This window comes from Sitophilus oryzae, unplaced genomic scaffold, assembly GCF_002938485.1.
Source record: "Sitophilus oryzae breed Bouriz unplaced genomic scaffold, Soryzae_2.0 scaffold_1640_pilon_pilon, whole genome shotgun sequence".
Taxonomy (NCBI): Eukaryota; Metazoa; Arthropoda; class Insecta; order Coleoptera; family Curculionidae; genus Sitophilus; species Sitophilus oryzae.
Genome location: NW_022146326.1, coordinates 996,038 through 1,022,839, shown reverse-complemented (window position 1 = coordinate 1,022,839; position 26,802 = coordinate 996,038). Strand labels below are relative to the sequence as shown.

Here is a 26,802-nt window from a genome sequence, read left to right as displayed (position 1 = left end):
TGTTAAAACTGTCAAATTTCGGAACGAACTTTCGGATGTATGTGACAGGCTTTTTTTATTTCACACGATAACTTCAAATTTCGGATGTCGTACCATCGGATTTCGGATGCATGAGACTCCGGCTTTACTCTTCACACTTGCGTACGGATTCAATGAATATTGTAATTTTTAATATTTGTTACCTTCAATCATAAGAATACCCTATTTTTAAGAATATCCGAATTTATTCACACAAAAATAAAACAATTCTAGAAGCTTTGTGTTATTTTATTTATTTTTAAATTTTTATTAATTACTCACTGAAACTATTATTATACACTTAAATTAGTAAATTTTTTGAAAGAATATTTAAAAAAATATATGTATGTAGTAACAAGTAGCCCACCACAAGTTTGTCCACCCCCAACAAATCTTGGCAGGTAAATTTAAGTTTTATATAACTATACATATAGATTTTTTATCACTAGAATTTTTCATTTTTTATAGTTTACAATTATTTTACATATTTGATAACAATACTTTATACATTTTTTTACATGTAAAATATATAAAAAAATGTTTATTGCAGAAATTGTATTTCTCTGATTATAATTCCCTACGTCACTGGTGAAATCCGGTCTCTGTAGCAATATTTATAGTTTCAAACATTAATTATAATACAGGATATTGAAAATACTACTTGGAATTTTTAAAAATAGTTTGGTTTGGATGTGGTACAAGACATATTAAAAGCATTTTACATATTTTTACTGCTATAATGAAAAAAATGTACATTTTATGACCACATAACAAAAGTTGTGTATCGATTTTTACCTGTGAAATGTAATTCCAGCCACTTTTTTCTCGCTTCGGCCTTTGCAGCCATACTCTGAACATCTCACCATACTAAATACCACAGTTTAAAAATTTAAAACAAAACAGTTGTCATAAAAAACATAAAAATTCACTCGGTGTCAACTCGAAATCTTGTCACCAAAGTATGGCCGCCGATCGAATTTTTTTACCATCCGATCACGGGAGAATATGCGTGTTACCAGTCCCCTCTCTTTCCTTGTCTAAGGGGTCTGTAGTCTGTAGGGATTTTTATATATTTCTGTTGGATCTATTGACTGATCATAGGAAGTAATTTTAATCTATGGTTTCATACTTTTTTCTGTTTTCTGTGGGTAGATTTAATTATAGTGTGCAAATTTATTTTTTTTTATTTTTTATAATGTGCAAATGAAAAGTTGTACACTAGATTTGCAAATTATTATAATATGCATTTAAGCGAGGATTTGTTTACAATTCTGTACGAATAAAAGGGCAAGGGAAATTTAGGAAAACCAGAGAGGAAAACCGTAGAAAAACAAGTAAGCCATGGAAATTGAAAAAAGTGGAAGATGTTGCAGCGAAAAACTGTAGTGCATACTGTAGTGTTTCAAATATGGAGATTATAAATAAATACAGTTTAAGTAATAGCTGTAATTTGGTTAACTAGTTCAGAGAATAAGTTCTTGTTGATAGATTTAGTGTTATACTATTTATTCATAAAAAGTTCCCTATTTAAGTAAATACCAGAGCTCTTAAATTTAGCTTTATAGAAAATATGCCTCCAAAAAGGAAAAAGACCCCAGCAGTAGTAGTTGGTACTGTTTCAACAAGATCAACTCGTAGGGAAAGTATAGTTAATATTGAGATACCAAAAACAAATAAATCAAAGACATCTATAAAAAAATCCAAAAATGTCATCAAAACACCAGAAAGGAAGAAATTAAGCAGCCCCGATCGTAAAAAGGCAAGTCCAGAAATTCTGGAAATTTTAAAGGATTGGTCAGATGAAGAAACTAACGATGAGAAAATTATCTCGCTTAAACAAACAGAAAAAAATACAGCAGCAAAAATATCTAATGTTTTAAGTGGTGACCATCAATCTCTAATTGATATTTTAGAAGGAAACCAGACAGACACTGTTGCACCTATTTTAACTGATAACAAACCAATTATTGAAGAAGATAGTGAATTAGTGAACAGCCAAATTCTGAATGTAGAAAGTCCAAGTGAAACAGAAGTGATTGAAGAGTGTGTTGTTGAAGATGATGGCATTATTTTAGAATTATCAGTAGATCAAATTAAAACTGATACTAAGAAAGAAATTATAGGTTTTTCGGAAGAATGTTCGGCTGATGCAGAAAATAAAATTGAATACATTTTTACAGATGATGAAAATAAATCCATGTCATCTGAAGATACATCTCAAAGCATGGTAACAGTAAAGGATGATGACATTATTCTGGAATTATCAGAAACACACATTCCAAAAGAAACTATAAGTTCAGAGGAATATTCAGCTGATGCAGATTCAGAATCACAAAAGTCAGAAAGTAGAATTGAATATATTTTTACAGATGATGAAAATAAATCCGTATCATCTAACAGTGTAACTGTGAAGAATGAAGACATTATTTTGGAATTATCAGAAGATCAAATAAAAACAGGCAAGCCAAAAGAAACAAGTTTTTCAGAGCAATGTTCACCTAATACTGATTCAGCATCCCAAAAGTCAGAAAATAGAATTGAATACTTTTTTACCGAGGATGAAAATAAATCTTCATCTGAAGATACATCCCAAAGCATGGTAACAGTGAAGGATGATGGCATCATATTAGAATTAGCAAATCAAATTAAAGCTGACACTCCAAAGGAAACGATTATTGTTTCAGAAGAATGTTCAACTGATGCAGATTTAAAATCACAGAAGTCAGAAAATAAGATTGAATATGTTTCGTTAAATTACTCTGATCTGAATAATGTGGAAGAAAGTGTTACTTCATTTGTTACTGGGACAGATGACGAAAATAACTCCATATCATCTAAAGGTGTAACAGTGAAGGATGATCTCTCTGATAGAATTGTTCCAGATAACTCCATTAATAATTTTGAAATTGCAGCAGAACAAGTAGTTTATGATGGTGTTGAAGTTGACGAATACAAAATCCCAACTAAAGAATTTGTTGAATCTAGTTTACCTTCTACAAGTGCAAGTCCTAATCTTGATAGTATCAGTAATGTTGCTGAAGATGAGTATGAGAAAAATGGTGATGTTATTGAAAAATCTAATGGATTTTCACAGATTGTTTCAAATAAGCATATAGATAATGAGACTATGTTGATAGAAAGTGACGAGAAGACTCCTTCAGAAATATCACATCAAGCTGGTGACAGTTCCAGAAGCAATGATGAAACTATAGAGTCGTCAGCTTCAGGAACACCTCCTAGTCAAATAAAATCAAATGAAAAAGAACTTTTTGAAAATACTTGTGTTTCGACAGATGAAAATGCAAGCCATTTAATAGTGGCATCTAAAGATGAATGTGAAACTTTAGAGAGTATTCTTTGTGACAGAGTGACTGAGTCGATGAAAATAAGTAACAAAGATGCAACTAGCAAAATCCCTGACCTCGTATCAGAAAAATTAGGTGACACAATGGCAAAAATGCATATTCAAGAAGATAAAGATTCAAGAAATCAGAATAGTGCACTTATTAAGGATTGTGATTTATCAAAAGAAAGAGAAATTAAAGAATCAGAAAATGATCTGTCACCAAGCAAGAATGATACATTAAAAACGACCCTTAAAGGTAAATATAATAAGAGAAGCTCAGAGAAACCAACGAGAAAGAGTACAAGAAATAAATCTTTGAATAATTTAGATACAAATGAGGGTTCTCTGCAGTCAAAAGCGGCTATAGCACCAAACAAAGATAACACAAATGTGACTTCAGAAAACACAGAAAGGAAGAAAAGTGATGTTGCAGAGCATACCTTGAAAGATATTTCATTGTTTGGTTCACTGGAATATGACATAACAAAAGAAATGGAAGGTGATCCTAATAAAAAAACGACTAAAGGTGGAAAAGGGAAGGCAAAAAGAAATTCAAGAAAAAGTAAAGATGCAGACAGTCAGGGATCAAGTCCAATGGAGGTTGTAGAATCAAATCAAGCAGTAGAAAAATCAACTAATGATACAAATAAATCAAAAAAAGTTAGAAGTCCTACTTCTAACAGTAGCGACATGGACACTGACGCACCAATAGATAACTCAGAAAATGCTTCAATAGCTGAAACTGAAAATTCTCTTGAAATAAGTCTACAAAAAGCATCCTCCAAGTCACAAAAGAAAACTCCAAAGAAACCAGCCCTACCAAAAGAAGTTAAAACCAAAGACCAGAAAAAGAAAAATTCCAAACAGAAAAAAGATCGAAAATCTGATGCTTCTGAAGAAGTGCGCCGGTCGGACAGGATTAAAACTATAATACCGATTAAGAAAAGATCTCGTGGTTTGGTGAGGTCAAAATCGGAATCTACATTGTTTGATCCTGATACCTCTGATACCAGTTCGGTTCAGAGCGAATTCGAGAAATGCACGCCGAATTCTTCTCCTCAGATCGTTAAAAAAGACAAATACAAATCTAAATCTAAGTCTGTTGAAAATGTGTCTGTATCTAGATCATCTTCTCCACATACAGAAAGTTTTCCTCAAATGCCCAAAGCGGATGGCGTTAAAACTGATAAATCGGGTCAAGAGGAGATAGCGGCGCGTTTAAAAACTTTTGCACATTTAAAAGAGAACCAGTATAAAACAGACAGACAGATTTGCAAAGAGGCGCAAGAAATGGCTTGTGATTGTTACCTAGCTGAAGAAGATATCCAAAAGAACGAGTTTGGGTGTGGAGAAGATTGCTTGAACAGGCTTTTGCTCATTGAATGCGGACTTCTATGCCAAGTCGGGGATAGGTGTACTAACAAGCGCTTCCAGAAAGGCCAGTTTGCGCCGGTTGAGGTATTTAAAACTGAGAAAAAGGGTCTAGGACTTAGAGCCGCTGCTAACATACCTTATGGCGAATTTATCTTGGAATATATAGGAGAAGTTTTAGATCCACATGAGTTTGACAAAAGGGCTGAAGTCTACTCCAAAGATAAAAATATTCATTTTTACTTTATGTCTCTACGGTCTGACGCAATTATTGACGCAACTATGAGAGGTATAAATGCTTAATAGGGTATTTTGATGAATATTACATAATTTTTTGGTGGATTTTTAGGCAATATATCAAGATTTATTAACCATTCCTGCGATCCTAATGCTGAGACCCAGAAATGGACGGTGAACGGTGAGCTGCGTATCGGATTTTTTAGTACCAGAACGATTTTGGCGGGCGAAGAAATCACTTTCGATTATAGATTTCAGAGATATGGGTAAGTAAAAAGGTTACTGCTGATTTGGTTATTTTTTGTAAGGTTTTAAACTATAGTCTTAACTTATAAGAGAATAAAATTAGAGACGATTAAGCTTGATTTTCATGCTAACCGTTATCCGTTGATACGATGGTTCGACGGCACTCTGATTGGTCATAGAGGCTTCGCGCCACTTTTCATCCATAAATTTTTATTCCAGCCCGTCAACTGAGAAAGATAGTACGATTACGGATGTTTTGACACTTTTTGACAAATTGAATATAATTACAGTTTGATGAATGAATATAATTACAGTTAAATTACAATTGAATATAATTACAAATTGAATATAACCTTAATAAAAATATATTAGTACAAGAGCTAGCACCGTCGGGAAAACGAGAATTTTAAGAAAGCTGGTTCTTTAATATATCTTTTGCTATGCTCTCCTGTGCTTTGCTGACCAAAGTGCGGGCCGCCTGGCTACCAGTAGACTACTGCGGTTTACTACTGCGCATTACATCTTTACAGGGTATTCCATTTTCGCGTGTTTTATGGGATTTCTCGTTTATGAGTAGAGATACAATGATGGGATTTTCACATTGCTTTGTTACTTTTTTATGAAACTAAATATGCTATACATAGGTTTGTCTAAGCCTCCTTAGTTCCTGAAATACAGGGCGAATTTGTAATGCGCACTAGTAAACAGCTGTTGAATACAGATTGATGCGCAGTCGTGAACGCAACGTCTACCGGCAGTCAGACGGACTGCACCATAGAGAAATATAAAATAAAAGAGTTGTCATTTCCATAGTCAAAAGTAGGCAACACGTTTAACGAGGATCGATTGTAGCGCACCCTTGAGCCCTAACTGAACTAATGGAAATGACAGACGTAATCGGTAAAATAGGTATTTGTATTACCTACCACAAAAAGGCGGGCAGTTTAAATGTGAATCTAAAATTTTATGTATTTTTAAAAATATTACGAAATCAAAACTGCAAAAAATGTAATAAAAAATTATTTTTAAAAACGGAATATTAAAAAGTATAAACTATTTAGGGCTGTAACGAGCCCTGTTTTTTAACTTGACCGAGTACCGAGTACTCGGCTAAAGATAAAGGCCGAGTAGTGGAATTGTCGGGTTTTTAATAGTCTTAACAGTTATGCGATCTTTATCAATATATACTAATTATACTGTACACAATAACATAATAATATTATATTTTATACATAATATAAATATAAATATATAATTTAACATTAAAGAAAGCTAGTTAAAATTCCCGGAATTCCTCGGCCTTAAACCAATGACCTTGGTTGTTTTGCCTATGATTGGCGAGCGGCTGGGATTCCCCGACTACAAACCAATGGCCTGGTTTGTTTTGCTTATGGAGATATTGTTTTGTTCTGAAGTGCAAGCGACATCTGTGCAAGAGAAGCAAAACCTCCCAAAAAAGTTAGAAAAGGAATCTAAAAATTTCAGATTATTCAAACGTCACTCCAATATTTTTCCAAATTGGAGTGAAATTGGGGTGACAATTTTTAACACGTAAGGAGCCATCTGGATTATGTGTTATCTGTGATAATACCCTTTAAAGTTATATTAAAATGAGTGATAGTGCTGACCTCTTTTAGATTATAAGTATTAAATTATTATTTCACTGTGTTTGTGTTATTACTTATACTTATTATTACTTTTCTAAAATAAATTAATTTATTTTATTATTTGCCACTGTCTCATTTCTTTCTGTTTTGAACATGCATAAATAGATTGTTTCTATTACTATACTTTGCTCGGCCTACCCGGCCGAGTAAGGCCGAGCACCGAGTACATATTACTCGGTTAAAATTCTGGCCAGCACTGAACTACTCGGTACTCGGTGCAGCCCTAAAACTATTGTTCACGTTTCAAATGCTTACAGTTAAATGCTAAATTAATTTTGCTAATATAAAACATATATACTGAATTAACATCGAGGGGTAAACCCCTGATGAATTTCTGTACACTAATGCCAAAGTAATGCCAAATAATTTAGTACTAATACCAATAATACCACGAAAATGCCAAAAATGCCAACATCTTGTACACCAAAATACACCAGCGGTTTACCCCTCGATTAACCTATAGTATTATAAAACGTATTTAACAACGGCACTTACAAAGCATATAAGATCGCAGGGTTTGCAATCTATGCTATTATAACAGATTAAGATTTAAATAAGACATCATCAAAAATTAATTCACCTTTAAGTTGGATTTATAAACTCAGCAGTTGAAGTTCAGTTGAGATAGCAAATGTTCAACACTGTGAAATAAAGGCGCGAATTTATAGTCAGTTCGTTTTACGTTCACGGAGTTTGGAGATGGGCAATGTGTTTACATATCGAACTTCCTTTGCATGACACCCTTTCCTGGATCGTGTTCAAATAACATCATCGGCTGAACAAAATATTACATGATGACGGCAAAACACAGCACAAAACATAAAGTTCAAATCATAGAGAAATATAAGGTCTCTTGTAACTTCTTCCGTAATTTCTGTACGCACAAACACAAAACAAACAAACAAAGTATATGCTACACAAAATAATAACAAAATTCCAAAATTCAAAACAAAATTGTAAACAATTGTAAAATACAAATAATTTGCTGTCATGTCACTTGTCAGTCTTGTCATGACACGTGACAGGTAGCAGGTGGCGACGCTTTGGAGCCCTAACTGAACTATGCAACATTATGGCCAAGTTAGACAACCTTTCAAACACTCTTTTATTTTAGTTACTTTATGGACTGCACTCTGTTCAGGAGAGCATAGAAAAAAATATATTAAAGAACTAGCTTTCTTAAAGTTCTCTTTCGAAAACATTGCTAGCTCTTAGACTATAAGTAGAACAGCGAAATCGTTATGGAAATGAAAATATAAAATGACTCCAATCACAGGCAAATCGTATATCCTATGAACGGAGGCATGAAAAAAAGTAAAAAAATACCCTAATACTTTGTATTGCCTCCCTTGGCTGCTATAACTGCCTGTATACGTCGTTCATACTGTCAATGGGGCTGCATATACCATATTGCGTTATGCTTTCCCATTCTTCTTAAAGAACCAAGCGAAGTTCATTTAATGAAGGTGGTACCGCTGTGCGACCTCTATCCCTTCTGCCAAGCATTTCCCAAAGGTCGAACATGATGAGCCCCAGTTCATAATATATAATATATAGTTCACAGTAATCACCAAAGCCGCCTTGTTATATTGAAAAATAACCTCAAAAAGAAATGATAATTGAAAAAATTGCAAATTGTTGGTGGCAAGTTCATTTCGCTCTTTATATTAATAAAACCAAGGCATGTATTGACATGATCCAAAAAACAAAATGCTCAGGAGACATGGTTCTGACCGTAAAATTATATTTTAATAAAATTTTTAAACACGAAATTATTGCACAGTTTCTTTTAAAGTTAAGGTAAAAAACAACTTTTCGATTAACCCTGTATAATATGCCAAATACTAAAGTTTATAAAAAACTGAGTTTACGAATTAAGGTTGATATAATTATATACAGCTTGATAAAAAAATCATGAAAATAGGGCTAAAAATAACAAAAATATAACACTTTAAATTTGACCAAATATTTGTCCGTTGCGTTTTTTTGCATCTGAGTGTATATAATTTTTACATGTAGCAAAGAAGCTCAGAAATGTTACTGCGAAGCTGCCACTTGTCGCGGATGGCTCGGAGAACGACCGGTCGAGTCCGAAGACGAGGAGGAAGAAGAGGAGGAGGAAGACCTCCCCAAACCTCCCTCCGCCGTGGAAGTCAAACCGACCCCTGTAGCGGGCGAAATCGAAACAACCGACGAGTTAGCGGTGGAGAAACCTGCAGAGGTAGATATCAAGACTGAAGATCTTCCGGAAGATGCCAAGAAAGAGGAGGTTTCTGTCGATCTTCTACCTACGCCAAAGAAAATCGTTAGAAAGAAGGCTAGAAAAGAAGTTTTGTACGAAGATTTCGATGTAAGTATTCTGTGTTTGTTAGGGTGGGTGCACCAGTGCTTCAAGCTTCTAAACTAAGAGAGAGAGAGAGAGAGAGAGAGAGAGAGAGAGAGAGAGAGAGAGAGAGAGAGAGAGAGAGAACTGCAAAATAAGACATTAAAATAACACTAAATCACCACAATACACCAAAACACTTTTACTTTTACACTGGACGCGCGTTTCGCTAACCCTGTGAGAATCATCAGCAGATGATTATAAACTTCAACAGTTTGATTATAAACTTCAACAGTTTATAATCATCTGCTGATGATGCTAACATGGTTAGCGAAACGCGCGTCCAGTGTAAAAGTAAAAGTGTTTTGGTGTATTGTGGTGATTTAGTGTTTTTATTTTGCTGTGTAACACCAAAGGTTCCAACCCTCAACTGTAATGAGAGAGAGAACTGTTCTAATTTACCATATTTTTAAAAAATACGCTTTTTTCTTTTTAATATTTCAAATATTTATTATAGATTTTCGTCAGCATAATGTTTCGCCTTTCATTTTTTCGGGCTTTTTTTAAGAGTATAATAACTGTAGTAATGGTGTGAAACCAAACACTACAAATATACAGGGTTCTGTAACTGTGCATAGGTCCATTAAATAAGAAATTTTGTTTAATTCTATATCTAAAGTATGTACCCTGGCCTATTTCAGGACAATACTAAGTTCTACAGGGTAGGCCAAAAACGTGTGAGTGGATCGGGATGGTATATTTAAATAGATTAGATTATTGCATTTTAGCTGCCTTCTTTTTTCTTGCGGACTACTTTACGTAGTCCTAAGATATTATTAAATTTGTTTTTATAATTTCATAGATATAAATAAAAAAATATATATTTTTCAGGTTTTTTTAAAAGAAATTAATGAAATCAAAAGTATACTAGGTATTTACTATATTTGGTCTGTACTAACTTTGCTATAAATATCGTAATATTAAATCATACCGGGTGTTGAAAATTCTACGCCAAACCTTTATAAAATATAAAGTATTTTTCTTCGTATTTTCAAATGGAACACCCTGTGTATTATTTCTTTGTTAGATGGAGACTTAAAATGTGAACCTTTTTGTATTTAAGGTATTTCAACATTTTGAACGGTTTCGCAGATATTCGCGGTATTATATTACATATGACTTTTTCAACAGTAAATTTTTATCAAACCTAATGGTTGTGTCTAGTTGAATATATAATAATATTGTGAATATTTGCAAAACCGTTAAGAATTTTATATACTTTAAATACAAAATATGTTTATCATTTAATTCCCCATCCAACAAAAAATAATATACAGGCTGTTTCATTTAAAAAGAAGAAGAAACATTATTTTATACTTTAAAAAATTTGGAATGGAATTTTAAACTCCCTGTACAATTTAGGATCACGATATTTCTAATAAAATAAGTACAGACTGACTATAGCAAGTACCTAGTATATTTTTTAACAATTTTTTTTAAAATGAAAACAAAAAATAAATTAAACCAAAATTTCTAAGGTCTTTTTTATAGAACCTACATGCTCGACGCACTGTTGCAGACTCTGTATATACCATGCAGTGTAGAGTATTTTAGTATACATACTTTTGAAAAGGACAAACTGCTAGAAAGCTCATATATCAAAAACTACTCGGTATACCGGATGTTTCTCAAAAGTGGCTCACCCCTGTAATTTTTTTAATTTTTTTCTGTTAAAAAAACGAAATTTGGTATGTTAGTATATGGTAAGAATCGGGATTGATTGACATATTCAATTAGGTTTGGTCAATATCAGAATAACTAAATATCATTCTATTCAGTATGCCATTTTTGTCAAATAAATTAAAAAATACTGTATTATTTTGATTTTTATCATTTAAAAATCAAAAGTTGTAGTAATTTTCGATGAAACAGGAAGTGAACGAAACTAATAGAATACGTCAATCATTCCTCATTTATAACATATACTAACATACCAATTCTTGTTTTTTATCTCAAAAAGTAAAAATGTTAAAATGGTGAACCACTTTTGAGAAACGCCCAGTATACCACATATCTACCGAAAGATAAATATTATATTTAAGTGTGAAAATCGCAAACCAAAAACTGATATATTGTTTACAACTCTGTGTCACCCTGTATAACAATAACAATATAATCTCAATATCTCATCACCAATCTTTTAATTACAGCAACTAATCGAAGACATCGAAATGTTGGTAACGACCGGCTTGAAAAACCAAGCCCACACATTGAAGCTAAGCAGATTGATGGTGAGAGCCAAAGACCTAGAACAGCGCAAGAAACTACTGCGCGTATTGCGAAGAGGAGAACTACCGTGCCGTCGCCTCTTTTTGGATTACCACGGATTAAGATTCATGCATGGTTATATGATCGACGCCCAGCAACAAACCTGCCCCGATCCTTCGGCCCTGTTGCAGACCAAACTGGAGCTATTGCAAACGTTGGCAGTGTTGCCAATTCAAAATAAGACGATGCTGATCGAGAGTAAGGTGCTGCCCGCCGTGGAGAAATGGTCGAAGAACGAAGATCTGATAGAGGAGGGTGGGAGTAACGATGTGGTTATGAAGGAGAAACAAGAAGGGAAAGTTGAGGGTATGGATCCTTTGGTTGCGGAGAAGATCGAGGAGATCAAGTTTCTGGCTAGTAAACTTCTAGAAGAATGGTAAGATTTAATTTTAAAGTAAATTTTTAATGTTGATTGGCTTGTTCTTTTCATTAATATTTAAGTAAGTATTCCACTTCATATAATTTGAAGTACAAAGATGTGGAATAGTGATGATATCTGCTATTGATTTCAGTGTAAACTTTTCGTCAGTTTATAAATAGTAAAAACGATTTTTTTATTATTTGTTTTGCACCATTTTTTATTTTTTCCTTAAATGACACTGGAAAGTTGCCAGTAACCAGTAAATTATGTTTTAATATTTGTTTATATAATTTGCTATAATTCGTCAGTCATGGAATAAAAGTACTATAGAAGGAGGTTAATACCGTATGATCAAAAAAACGGCGTCCAGTTGGCTTGGAAATGACGATCGATGACATTTTTTTCCATATCATTTTACATATCAAATGACAGCGATCTTCATTTCATAGCCATCGCTGACGCCGTTTTGATTAATTATTTCCTGTTTCACTGGAAATGATTTGAAACTTTCGATTTTTAAATGGCTCTCTCGGTACAAAAAGTACCGATTCAGAGTGTCATTTTAAATAAAAATATTTTATTTCATAGAAAATGACACTCTGAATATAATGACATATCATATGGCAACTTTAACATTTTCGCTTATAAAATAATATTTTAAATTTCAATCTAAAGTTAAAAACATTAATTTTTAATCAAGGAGCCTTGGAAAAATATATTTGATCGTCTAATGTTTTTCGTGTCTTGATCTGGTCAGTTAAAAGATGCCCAAATCGTATTTTTAATCATATCTCAGTTTTTTCAAACGGAACAAGGGTGGCTCAGTAGCATACTTGGAAAAAGCATTTTTTGCGAATAATTTGGTACGACACACTTGGTATTTCGAATCAAATTGTCGTTATGAATCGCATGTTACAATTTCAAATAAACCACATGCGGAAATGTCAAAATAGTCATAGTCATATGATATGTCATTCTAGAGTGTCAGTTGCTGTCCTCCATTCGCCAACTCCGAGTTCTGGGCTTTACGCCCTGAAGCTACTCGAGAACGGTTCTGAAAGGAGCTGTGCGCGATAGCCTGGTGCCTCCATATGGCGCGGAACAGTTCTGGAACTTTATGACTCAGTTGAATGGAGTGAGAGTATCGCGTTCTTGAACAGTTCAGAGCTGCAAAACTGTGTGAATGGAGGACAGCAATTTTCGATCGAATAAAGTAAAAAAATACCGAGGTTATCATTTAAAAAACTTGAAAATCATGAAAAGTTATAGTCATTTCCGATGAAACAGGAAGCAACCAAAAACAATTGAATACGTCAATCAGTCCTAATTTATTTCATATACTAACATACCAAATCTCGTTTTTTATCTGAAAAAATAAAAAAAGTTATAGGAGCCACTTTTGAGACGCACCACTTTCTCGTTCAAAATATTCTATTAAAGTTGCAATGATTTTTTTGCAGCGGCTGTTAAGCTGCTTCGGCATCTTTGATACTTCTCATTAAAAGCGGTTCTAAAAAGAACAATTTTCCACTGCACAATCTGCTAGTAACAAATTTTAAACTTCGGTTTGTCTGAGACAATGATTGTATTTCTTACAAGGGAATGTTTTTTAAACACAATTTTTTATTTTTAGGAGAAATTTAAAGGAGAGTTTCCGCATACCGAAGAAGCAAAGGATTGAGCAAATGAAGGAGCACGAAAAAGAAGCAAACAGGAAATTTATGGCTAGTACTTACGCCCAAGAGCAAGAAACGTCCAGGAAAACTGACCAGCAGCGGTACCGTTCGTGGTCTCGTTACAAAATCGAAAGAGAAACCACCAAGAAAGGCTCTAAGTAAGTCCGTTTAGTTTATAGGTTTGGTGCATTCTCCGCTGGTGCTGCCACCATTGGAGAATATCATAAATAACTAATATTGAGAACGGGTTTTAATAGCGAGTATACGAAACATATATTATTTAATTATTCTAAAAGTGTTAAAAATTTGTGAAAATTCTCAAAATAAAAATAAAAAAGTAAATATTTTGATATCTTCAGAAGGTCTAACTTGTATTATAATTTATTATTCCAGTTAAAGAAAACTTTTTAGATTAGTTCAACACGGTAGCGAGCATAGTTTTCACCGGTTTTGCTAGTGGGGCATAATTGGGGCTATTTCGGCTATAACGAAATTTTTTAAAGGTACATAATTATTATTTTAGAAGAGGTTCATAAACATTTAATCACTAGTTGATTAAAAAAAGCATATCATTATATTTTATTCTCTCATAGTTAATTTTTTGATTATGTAACGAGCACTTTGTTTACTCACTTGTTTCGTCGAACTGCTTGAATCAATTTTTGCTTTTGATCAAATCGATGTGAGAAACTATGAAGCTATAAAATGTTGTTTCGGGAGAGTTGAATATCCGGGAAAGTTGAGTTATTGAATGTTATTGCCCCCAACAACGCCCTAATTACGCTCTCCTTTACGCGTTAAAATTTTTTCGGCAATTTTATTAACATTTGAAATTGTTACAACACGACGCCTAGTTCGAATTCTTTTTCACTTATTTTTACTATGCAAAACAGCGTTAAACCACACAAACCTCGTACCTGAGTGTTTTATAGTCTCAATAACTGCACTAGAAAAAACCTAAAATACTTAAATATTATGACAAAACGACGATTTCAATATTATTTTAATGCGATCAACATGACCGCGCGGCGGCGTGAAATACATTCTGATAATTTTTGATTTCTGCCGTTGAAGCGCTGCGGTCTGAATTTGTTGAAATCAACTGAAATGCACCAAGCCTATATTAATTTTTATGAATAATACAAAATAATTCTGAGCTTATTAAATATATTATGGGAGTGGCAGCTGCCATTTTAATTCGAAAGATTATTTTTATATTCAAGTATTCACAGATATCTAATATTTTTCTACAGATATGACGATAAAGATAAACCGTCGGCGGCATTTTTGAAGATCAGCAAACACGAGAGGCGCAAACTGTTCGCTCTTCAGATGGAACTGAAGGAAGAAGAGAGACGGATGAAGCAAAGGGAGATGTGGAGACAGCACGAACTAAATTGTATGATGATAGGAGCGGATCCTAGGTTCACGGCCCCCTTCGATCCGAGCAAAGGGTTCCAGTACATTTGGAACCCTTCCATCGGTCAGTGGCAAGCCTTACCTGTGCCCAGCATACAGAATCAGGGAGTTTTTAACTCGCCAGTTACATCTCAAGGTAATTACTTTGAATTTTAGGCCCATTTTCATATTTTTAAATCTATAATAGCTATTTTTTCATAAGCAACAGTTGAAATCATTGAATAAAAAAACTAAGGAAGGATCATAGATAAATGAAACAAGTTTAGATTGGAAAGTGCCCATAAGGAAAATATAAACACTATTTGGCACAATTCTTGCAACGGTCACGACCCAAAGCTTTTGATGATTTGATAATCGGTTCGACTTTTTCCGGAAATATGTCGCCAAATATTGTTTATTCAAATTTATTATTTTTTTCTTTTAATTTTATAAATAAAATACAGTGTGTTCCGTACAAGAAACTTTATTTTATATAAGGACACGTATGTGAAATACCTATGAAACATTGGAAACCGACGTTATGCCACGATCCACGATGGTTTTTCCAGTTCATAGTTCACAACACAGTTTTTTAGTTTTTAATGCCACTTTTTCACAATTATTACGGGTTTGAGTAAGTAAAATTTAAATTAAACTCACAAGATAGCAATAATTACTTTGAGAATGGACGCTTAAACACTTTTCGGTATTTTTTCAATGAGGGCGGTTTAAATTTTGAAAGATTTTATAATTTTTGAAGATTCTGACTTTGACAAGAGAAAATTATTTCTGTTATTGTTCGGCTGTTGTTGTTAGGAACCGCTATAGCAGCGCCAGATCGCGTACAGCGGTCGCGATCCAAAACAATTATATATTTTGACGGGCTTTCCAATCTAAATTTATTTCCTTTATCTATGGGAAGGAGAATGTTATAGAAATGTCTTCAAAATTGTCAGTTTTGTCTGACGTTTCTCTAATATACAGGGCGAGTCTTAAATAAGTGCAAATATTTTAGGGGTAGTATGTTTCAACCCCAGAAATACGATTATGATGTTTATTTTCAGAAAAGATCCAGTGGTTCTCAAAATTTAAGCAAAAAATATATTTTTTTGAAATCTTCAAAGTAAAATAACTCGGTTATTTTGGACTTATTTGAAAAACTGCAAAGAGAAAATATGTTTCTTTTATCGAGATCTACCAGCCCTGAAAAAATCCCAATCATATATTATTCTTTGGGAAAATTATGATGTTTTATGTTGAAACTTTGGCATAAAAACACTTCAAATTTATTATTTCATTCTATGATGACATGTATTAATTATTGCGATTCCAAATATCTTACATTACGAGTAGGAGCTTTTGCCAAGAGACATTTTTTACGTGAAAACGTCGGAAATATGTATTTTTTACTCAGTTCTTTTAAACAGGTACGGGCGAAAATTTATTACTCTTCAAGCCAGTTAAAAAAATATGTAGGTGGCACCTCCTACGAGTAGGAGTCATATTGATATCGAAATCAAATTTACCATGTCAAAAAAAAACCAGATAACAATTTTCATCCCTTTATCGACGTTAGTTCATACATTATTTGGAAAAAAATCGAAATAAAAATGAACTTCTACACCCTGTATCTCCAAAACTAGTTTTTTTGGAACATACATTATTTATAAGAACTTTTTTACTTATTTTTATCTGCAGAATTTCTTGCAGAAGTTTCCCGAATAGAATTCGGACCACCCTGTATATTATTTGTTTATTATAATTATTGGTTGTATGCAATGTATATAAATCCGGAAAGACATTGCGTCGAAACTTGAATTACAGTGAAATTATTGTGAATCCAAAAGACGCTTCAAAAGTTGCAATAAATAATAGGTGTTTTAAATGTCCTATTAGGTGTTGAGGGATTTCCATGGAATTTGATTTGAATTTTTGCTTAGTTAAAAAATTGTTTTTATGTAAAGTGTATAAATATGGAAAGATATTGTGTCGGGATTTGAATTATAGTGACATTATTGTGAATCTTAAAAAAAGCTTCAATAGTTGCAATAAATAATAAGAATTTTAAATCTTTTTTTAGGTGTTGGGGGATTTACTGTACCTTCGTCGCTTCCATCTCACAAATCTAGTTATATGAATCCGTATCAACCTCCAAATCTAAACGTCGCAGGATTGTCAGGATCTACACAGCAGTATCCCAGTAAGATTCATAATTTTAGTATAATTGACTGAATCTATAATATTCATAGTTTAATTAGACCTATTTATTTTCCTAATTTGTAAAATAAAATTCAGATTTTTATTTTTCCATTTCTATCAGTTTTGCTATTATATGTTTACTAAATTTATATTAAACTATACTTAAAAGTTATTTTTTTTTAATTTATTTCTAATGATCTGTTCTTACAGCTATACAGTCAAACATTACTACTTTGGTACCCGGATTGCCGGGTTCTATTCCAGTTCCAGGCCTTACAAGTTCTGTACCTGGTATAACCCAACCTCCTGTAAGTATTTATACTTATATTTTTCTCAAATTAATCTTTGCGATTTTTAAAAAAAAATATAATTTTATTTTGGGTTTTGTCAACAACTTTTCTCCATTTTTTTTCTTAAAAACCTAATTCAAAGAATTGCAAACATTTAAAAATAATAGTTATTTACAGTACAAGTGTGAACATGATTACAACACAGAACATGTATGAACATGATTACAACGAGTGTGAACGATTAGACGAGGTCGTAGACCGAGTCGTTCTAATCACACGAGTGTTGTAATCATGTTTAAACGCACGTGTCATGTACAACGTTTTATCTACAACCGAAAAATAAGAAAATGCTGTTTTAATTGTCGTTTAATGCGTTTATTAGTCGCCCACCTTTAACACCATTAACTATGACATTTGTCACATTTATGCTGAAAAGTCAGTTTGCCCTGTGAAGTAAACGCGAGCACTTTTTGCCCAGAAAAATCATTTTAAAAATTACGATGAGCGATTCCGAAAGTCTCCCTTCAGATGTAGAACTTGCCGCAGTACGTGCCACGGAATCATTATTGCGGGAAAAGTTAATATATTTAGATATTCGTAGTTGTTTTTCATTATTATAGCAACTAGTTGTGTTATAGATTCATAACACCACTAGTTGTGTTATGAAATTGATGATTTCTCTCACGACGCCTTCTAAATTTTTATTTTATTGTCGAAAAAAATAACAAACCATTGTAAACCCTTAATATTTACAATAAACTTTGCCCCAACGACGATTCATTTCCCATTTAAATTACATGGGAATTTGCCATTTTTTGCAAATATTTTTTTTCTCTCGATCTTGTTCTCTCACAGCCATGACAATCACTTATTCTTGTACAAAATTGGACGCTCTACAAAAAAGGTCTCTTACAGTCTTTCGATAAACCTGCTCCTTCAAAAGTTATTCACGGTTAAAATTAACTACTCGGTAAATTCCTAAATTCTTCAACTTTTTTGACAAAATTATGATTATTTTTGAAAAATTTAATCTATTACTGTAAAAATATATAATTCTGATGGTGTTAAAACATTGATTATTTCTGCAGTTAGACAGTACGGAATAGTTAAAAGATCCTGGATATATGAGAGTCTTAGAAATTGTGAAAAATTTGAGAGTAGCTAATGATACTGCAGAAAGAGCTGTTAAATTGCCAGAAGAATACGCCGGCTAGAATGTTCTTAATTCTTAAGACAAGTAGGAGAAGTATAACGGCATTTCCTTAAGGTCTTAAGATTAATTTATTAGGGTTAATGTTAAAGAATAAAGTTAGGATAACATTTGAAGTTATGTTAACCTACCATTCAACGTTAAAATCCTGACTACGGGATTGGTCCCGTCTATGTTGCTATAAAGGCTTTTTGTTATCTAGTTACCATCGTTACCACCGATGTATCAAGAAGTCAAAGAAGAAGATCCGTCTCAAGTGAAATTTGCAGGTCCTATACCGCCACCAGCCAAACTCCCGCCAAAGTGGAAATGTGCCAAGGATAAGTATGGAAGACCTTACTACTATCACATAAAAATCAGAAAGAGCCAATGGGAACCACCTCCATTACCCGAACCCGTCGAAGAATGTAAGTAGTTCAAATGTATTTTGTGTTTTTAACATTATTAGGAGGTTATGTAACCGTAAAACATTGCAAGAAAACATTAATTCTAGTTGGTAGGAACTTTTTGGCATTAAAGTTTATAAATAACTCACAATTAATTTGAGAATTTTTTTAATAATTAAAAAAAATTTCAAGTTAATTGTGCGGTATTTATAAACTTTCATGCCAAAAAGTTCCATACGAAAAAACTGGCTTGGAAATCGAGATCATTGTCATTTTGTACTTAAGATTATAATATGTCAACTTGACGTCGTTTTTTTTTCATCACGAAAATTAGTCATTGTTAATATCGTCTTCTTACACATCTTATAGTTATAGAGGTATTCCATAAAAAAAACACTTGTTAGTACTGTTTGAAATAAAGTAGTTCAAATGTACCATGTTTATTAAATTAATAAAAAAGAGAATATATTATATATTATAGAAATATATTAGTTAATATCTATTTATTATTTCAACATAATGTATTAATACGAGAATTTGCTCAATTTTAGTATAGGCTTGGTGCATTCTCCGCCGGTGCTGCCACTGTCGGAGAATATCGTAAATAACCGGCATTTACAAATACATACACGGATTTAAATAGCGAATATACAAAAAATTTAACAACCAAGTAATTACGCCCTCTTTTATGTATGTTTTTGTACATTTTTTCGACAATTTTATTAAAATTTGAAATTGTCACAACACAAAACGCCGCCCAGTTCGAGTTACTTTATTTTTACTACCCGAAACAGCGTTACATCACACAAACCTCGTACCTGAGTGTTTTGTCGTTTCAATAACTGTATTCTTAAAAACTAAAATACTTAAATATTATGACAGAGCCACGATTTTAATACTATTTCAATGCGATCAGCATCGGAACTGCCTGAAAAACAGTGCGAAAACTTCTAATTTCTGCCGTATCGAGCGCTGCGGTCGGAATTTTTAAAATCAACTTAAATGCACCAATCTTATAGATAATACAGGGTGTATTTTATATTTTAGCTTCTGAGTCATCCAGTTCTGATACGAGCAGTTTGAGCTCGTCAGATTCTAGTTCGGACTCTGATACCGAAGATGAAATCGACGATGCCAAATTACTAATGGAGGTGCGCAAACAAATGGACAAAATTCCGCGAGGTAGTGTGAAATCGGTCATACCCGATCGTCTCAAGCGAGAGGGCAAGGATTCTGCTACTCCAAGTCCAGAAATAAAGGTTAGTAAACTTACTTACTTACTGCCATTACTCGCTGACGAGTATTTGACACGCATCAGAAGATGGTTACGCAAGGCGTTTCCTGTCATGAGCTTTTCTGTGACTGAAAACCCCGATACGTGATGTTATCTCTCTTCCGCACTCCGGACATTCAAAAATCTCATTACTGTGTTGCCTCTTTACTTTTTGGTTGTCATTATTAACTGAATTTACAATTCTCCTCCATTGCGTTCTATTGCGCGCTGCTTCCTCCCACTGTTGCTGCATACTTATCCCCTTTAAGTTTTCATGAAAAACATCCTTGTATCTTTTGAGTTGTCCACCCGGTTTCCTCTTACCCTCTACAAGTTCACCCTAAAGAAGAGATTTCGGTATGCGGTTTTCTTGCATCCTGCATACGTGGCCAGCCCATCTTAAACGAGATTTAGTAATCATGACTTCAGCGCTCTCGCAACTTGCTTTTTCAAGGACTGATACGTTTGAGACATGGTGGTACCATTTGATTCTTAACAGTTGTCTAAGGTGTCTCTGTTGCAACTTGTTTAATGCGCTCGTGTGCCGGCGGTACGGCACCCAGGTTTCGCTTCCATATAACATGGTGGGGAGTATTACTGCTCGATACACTGCAAGTTTCGTTTTTGTGCTCAAGTCATGATTGTAGAAAACCCTGTCTTTTAATGCTCTTGAGGCGCTGCTGATTCTGTGCTGAATTTCAGAGTCGATATTTGCCTTTTCCGAGATCAAACTGCCGAGGTAATTAAATTCCGATACATATTCCAATAGTTCTTCTCCGATTTTTATAGCGCTGTTATGATTTTCCGGGGGAGTGCACATGATTTTAGTTTTATCGTGTTCAGCATTTCCTGTAATTACTGTAACGTATTTGCAACTAGAGCACAGTCATCAGCGTATTGGAGTTCTGTGATAAATTTTGTACGTGTTTTTGCCCTGAGTCTTTTTATGTTGAACAGACCGCCGTCATACCTGTATCTAACACCCATTCCTCTTTCCTGTAGTTTGCTGTCCACTATAATAGAGAGCGCTGTCATGAATATGTTGAATAGGAGAGGAGCTAGGACACATCCCTGCCTAACTCCTGTATTTGTCAGGAAGGGATCACTCAGTGATCCATGATGTGACACTCTCGACTTGTTGTTATGGAGGCTTTTACACACAGTAAAAAACTTGTTGGGCACTCCGAACTTTTGCATAATTGCCCAAAGTACATCTCTGTTTACAACATATGTTTTGCAACAATGCAACATAGAGTTTACTCTGCTGTTCCTTTACTTTTTCCTGTAGTTGGCGGACGGAGAATATGGAATCAACGGTACCGCGGTTGGTGCGAAAGCCCGTTTGCGATTCTGGGAGGATTTTTTCTATATGTGGGTGAAGGCGGTTTGACATAATTTTTGCGAGAACTTTTCCTCCGATAACCAGTAGTGAAATTCCTCAGTAGTTTCCGCAATCTGATGCACTTCCTTTGTTCTTAAATATTTTAACTATATTCGCGTTGCGAAAGTCCTGAGGTACCTCTCCGCTTTCCCATATGACATCGAAGAGAGCCTTAAGATGACCAATAAGTTCTTCACTTGCACACTTATAGATTTCCGCTGGAATCGCGTCACAGCCAGCCAATTTGTTGTTTTTAAGTTGTTTTATGGAGGCCTTTATTTCCTGTTCCGTTATTGGGATATCTAATACATCGATGCTGTTATACTGAGGTATTATGTTTAGTGCTTGCATATTGGGGATGTTGTCTTGGTTAAGGATATGGCTGTAATGCTCTTTCCAGCGATTTCTGATTTGCTCTTCCTCTTTTAGAAGTTCACCGTTTTGTGCCTTGATTGGGCAGCTTACGTTCTTAGTTGGGCCGTATACTTTTTTTTGCAGCCTCGAAGAATTTACGATAGTCGTGATGCACGGCGTACTCTTGAATCTGATTTGCTTTTTGTGACCACCAGTTATCCTTTAGCTGGCGCAGGCTTCTTCGAAACGTGTTGTTGGCTGCTTTAAAGTTGTCCGCCAGCCTTGGATTGTGTGGATTTGCAGTGACTGCTTGATGTGCTCTATGCTTTTGTTCCAACAAAGTCTGTATATGTGGTTGATTTTCGTTAAACCAGTCTGGTTGTTTTTTTTTGTTGGACTTGCCCAGTACTTCTTCGCTGGTATTATAAATCACATCCCTCAATTGTGTCCAGCCTTGTTCAGCTTCCGAGATTGAGGTTATCGGTGGAAGTGATTCTCTGATGGCTTCCCGGAGGGCGTTGGCGGTGTCGTTGTTCGTTAGACTCCGTACGTTTAATCTGGTCATATTGTTTTGCTTTTTGCAGTGTGGATGTTTGGGTTTTAATTGAAGTGTCATTTTCGAAACTACAAGTCGGTGGTCAGTACCACATTCGGCATCTATTCTGGCTTTTGTAAGTCTGACATCTTTCAGATGCTTCCTTCGAACGATGACGTGGTCCAATTGATGCCAGTGGCCTGATCTGGGATGTTTCCAGGTACCTTTAAACTTATCTTTCAGCTTGAACCATGTATGGGTGATGCAAAGATTGTACTCTGTGCATGTTGTTAGCAAACGGTCACCATTGCTATTTACATTTCCCATTTCATGTTTTCCCAATACGTCTGGCCATATTTCTTGCTGATTGCCGACGCGGGCATTAAAGTCACCTAGCAAGATGATTCGCTCCTGCTTTGGAATTCGTTGGAGAGCATTTTGTAGATCTTGGTAAAATTTATCCTTATCCTCAACCTTAGCGTCTAGGGTGGGAGCATAGGCACTAATGATATTAACGTAAGTTTTATCTGATATGGGGTACCTTAGGGTCATGAGACGTTCGGAGACTCCAATAGGCACTTCTGTTAAACTGGTGGCGATTTCGTTTTTGACTGCAATACCTACGCCATGAATTCTACTGTGTGTGGCAGGGTGACCCTTCCAAAAGAAGGTGTAATGCTCCTCAGTCAGACTACCTTCATCTGCAAAGCGGGTTTCGCTAAGAGCGGCAACATCTATAGTTAGCCGGTGGAGTTCCTGTGAGACCAGAGCAGTTCTTCTTTCTGGTCGATTAGAGTTTGTCCTGTCCAGGAGAGTGCGGACGTTCCACGCCGCAAACGTGAAACATTGACGCTGCTCAATTCTCCGATGATACGCTCGAGTAGGCACCCCCTCCCGGAGATCCGATCGAGGGGGTATTTTACCTCCGGACGATGATTTTGTCCCACTCGTATGTTCCATCTTTGATGAGTGTTAGCTGCGTAAAAGGGTTCAACTGTGACGGTTACGCTGCCGCACAGTTTGGCTGCAACTGTAGCACGGGATGGCTATGGCACAGTGAGGACTGAGACGATAGTTCCCTTGTGCTACGTTCTCGGCCGGGTAGGAGTAGTCTACTTCTCCTCTTCCTCAGAAAGATGGTAGGTCCGAGGGTTGTATAGCGTTATACCGCCTACACTCGGACGTCAGAGCCTCGTTTGTGTAAACAGGGTGCACCACGTGAAGGTGGGGTTGACTTTTGGGTAAGCTAGGCTATATGTATCGCTTCAATACCCCTTACACCCCGGTTAGTAAACATTAAATTGAACACATCCTACAAAATTAATAGTGAATCGCTATTAATAACTCTTTGTTTCAAGGCTCAGATAAATATTATGTTTATTTTTTTATGCAAAATAGGTCGAATCTGACAACGAGGAGGCAACTGAACAATCTAAGAAAGAACCAGAAGAGAATTTAGAACCACTTTCCTCCATAGATATAAGATTAAAGGAACAATTTAACTTAGACGATCCAGAACCACCGAAAAAGAAGAAACGACTAGGATTGTGCGAGGAAATTATAATTAGCGTAAGAATTTAATAAAAAATTATTGTAGAAATTATAAAACACAACCTTCATTTCAGCCTAGAACAGAGGAAGACCGCCTGCAATTCAAAGAGGACATTAAACGTTACAAAGCAACCAAGGAGAAGCTGAAACGTCAGAAAGAACAGATGGCCCACCAGGTAAAGAAGAAGGTGAAGTTGATTATAGACGACGAACCGAAGAAATCGAAAGAGAAGAAGTACGCGAAGTCGTCAGCGAAGTCGCGCATCAGGGAAATGAAGGATTGGAATAACGAAAGTGCGAAAAAAATCAAGGAAATATTTAGATCTAGTATGGCCACTACGGTGGTGAGCGTGCTGAACGCTTACAGGAAGCCGGACTGTAAAGAGGGGCGGATCGTTAACACTGAAGATTTCAAGCATCTCGCAAGAAAGGTAAATTTAATCACTTTTTAGAAGCTTTAAAACAAAAATAAAGCGCTGTCTACACCGTAACATTTTACCTGTCTGTTTTGCATGTCTTCCTCACTCTTTGCATGTCATGTTAATACGGAAAACCATCTAGTAGTGATGTTGATTTTCGTTACTTTTGATTACTTGTTACTAATCGTTACTCGAGTACTAAGTAATCATTTCAAATATTCGTTACTTTGATTACTACGATTACTTTTTACAGATTTTGGTATTGCTGTCAATTTTGTCAACTGCTGTCAACCTTTGTGTCTAATTTCACCTGCTTAAGGGACATATTTTGAAAAATAGATTCTTAGTACCCACGTTTTTCATTTAATAGACCTCTGTGTGTTAATTTAATACTTCTAGAACCATTACAATTTTTTGTACAAATATCCAAAAGTTCGCTTGTACAAAATTTCACCCTCTTAGGGGATGAATTTAAAAAAACGTTTCTGGGCATTTACTTTCATCACTTAAGGGCACCAATATTCAATGCAAATTTTCATACATATACATAAAAAAGATTTTTTCTGAACATTCACCTCTCATCTCACACCCTTGAAAGGCGAATTTCTAAAAATTGCTCTTTAGTGCTCAATTACGTTACCTAAGGGACATCTACGCAAAATTTCATACTTCTAAAACCCATTTTAACAAATTTTTGAGACAACTTTCACCCTCTTAGGAGGTGAATTTTCAAAAAATCGCCTCTAAGTACTCACTTTCGCCACTTAAGAAACCTCTATACAAAATATACCCCTAGGACTAATTTTAAAAAAATATAAACAAAATTTCACCACCAGTTTTACCCCCTTATGTTGTGAATTTCCAGAAATCGCTCATCAGTGCTTAATTATGTCACCCAAGAAACCTCTGTACAAACTTTCACCCCTAACTTTACCCTCGTAGGGGATAAATTTCCAAAAATCGAGTATCCACTTTCGTCACTTAAGAATCTCTGCGCAAAATTTTATATACCTACAACAAATTTCTACAAACTTCCACCCCTAGTTTCGGTAATTCACCCCCTTAAAGGTTGAATTTTCAAAAATCGCTTCTTAGTGTTTAATTACGCCACTTAAGAGACCTCTGTGCAAAATTTCGTACTCCTAGAACAGATTTTAACAACTTTTTATGCAACCTTCTATCCCTAATTTCAACCCCTTAGCGGTCGAATTTCCAAAAATCCCTTCTTAGTGCTCATTTACATCACTTTAGGAACACGTTTGCAAAATTTCGTGTTTCTATGTCAAGCAGTTTTGGCTCTGCATTATAGGATAGATTTAAAAACTTTTATTCCTGCAGTATTAACCCCCTAATTTCGTTCCCTCAGAGGGCAATTTTTGTAAAATCAAGAGGAAGGCAAATGCATGCTTCATTTAGAAATATGTAATCATTTTTTTCAAATATGCGGTAATTGTTTTGAGCAGTGTAGATCCTAAAAGACTTTTATTGAATCAGTTGCGCGAAAAACACTTAGAGCGTTCAAAAAAATTAACTGTTTAATCCAAAAAATACTGAAGGATTTAAAAACATTTTCTAATTTTAGTTGACACATTTTGTGATGCTGAAGGAGATAAAGCATATAGATAAGATTGAAGACCTGGAATGCACGGACAATGTAAAGACAAAAGCAAGAGAATATATCAGAAAATATATGAGTAAGTTTGGAGAATTTTATCAGAAACGACAAGATGAACCCGACTTTAAGGATTGACCAGTCATCTAAAACTGTGATAATGGAGAAAAATGATTGGGAAAAAACTTTTTATTGTTAACTTTTTAATATTTATTTTGTCAATTGTATTTTTGGGTGGATGAAAAGTGGATTAAACATAAATATTACTTTGTTATTCTTTATTAAAAACATTGTTATAACATTGTTTTAAGTCATTATAGTCCAATGTTTGATATATTTGGAGGGTTTTATTTAATTATTGTTATGATTTCATACCATACGTTTTTTAATTTTACGAAAATATTTGTAAATTTTTATTTATATTGTATTCTTGTAAATGCTCTGAAAACTGTAGGTATGTAAAATTTTCGAAAAAAAAATTATGTAACAAATTATAAAAAAAATAATAATTTGTGACTTTATATAGAAAACGGAAAAGTGTGGTAAATGTTTCTTGAACTTTTTTTTGACCTTTTTTTGTACTGTTTAATTGAATAATTTAATAAAGTTTTTTTTGTAAGT

At 34.5% G+C, this 26,802-nt stretch overlaps 1 protein-coding gene across 1 annotated transcript; it reads left to right on the top strand.

Moving 5' to 3' along the window:
• Positions 1–1,169: 1,169 nt before the first annotated feature.
• LOC115880694 (histone-lysine N-methyltransferase SETD2) lies at positions 1,170–26,802 on the top strand. Its single transcript, XM_030897976.1, has 13 exons — positions 1,170–5,024; positions 5,085–5,238; positions 8,905–9,235; positions 11,419–11,912; positions 13,531–13,731; positions 14,827–15,128; positions 17,052–17,171; positions 17,381–17,478; positions 18,873–19,077; positions 20,104–20,315; positions 23,998–24,168; positions 24,225–24,581; positions 26,152–26,802. Exons 1-13 carry the CDS (start codon positions 1,589–1,591, stop codon positions 26,317–26,319), a joined length of 6,249 nt encoding a protein of 2,082 aa, XP_030753836.1. The 5' UTR covers positions 1,170–1,588; the 3' UTR covers positions 26,320–26,802.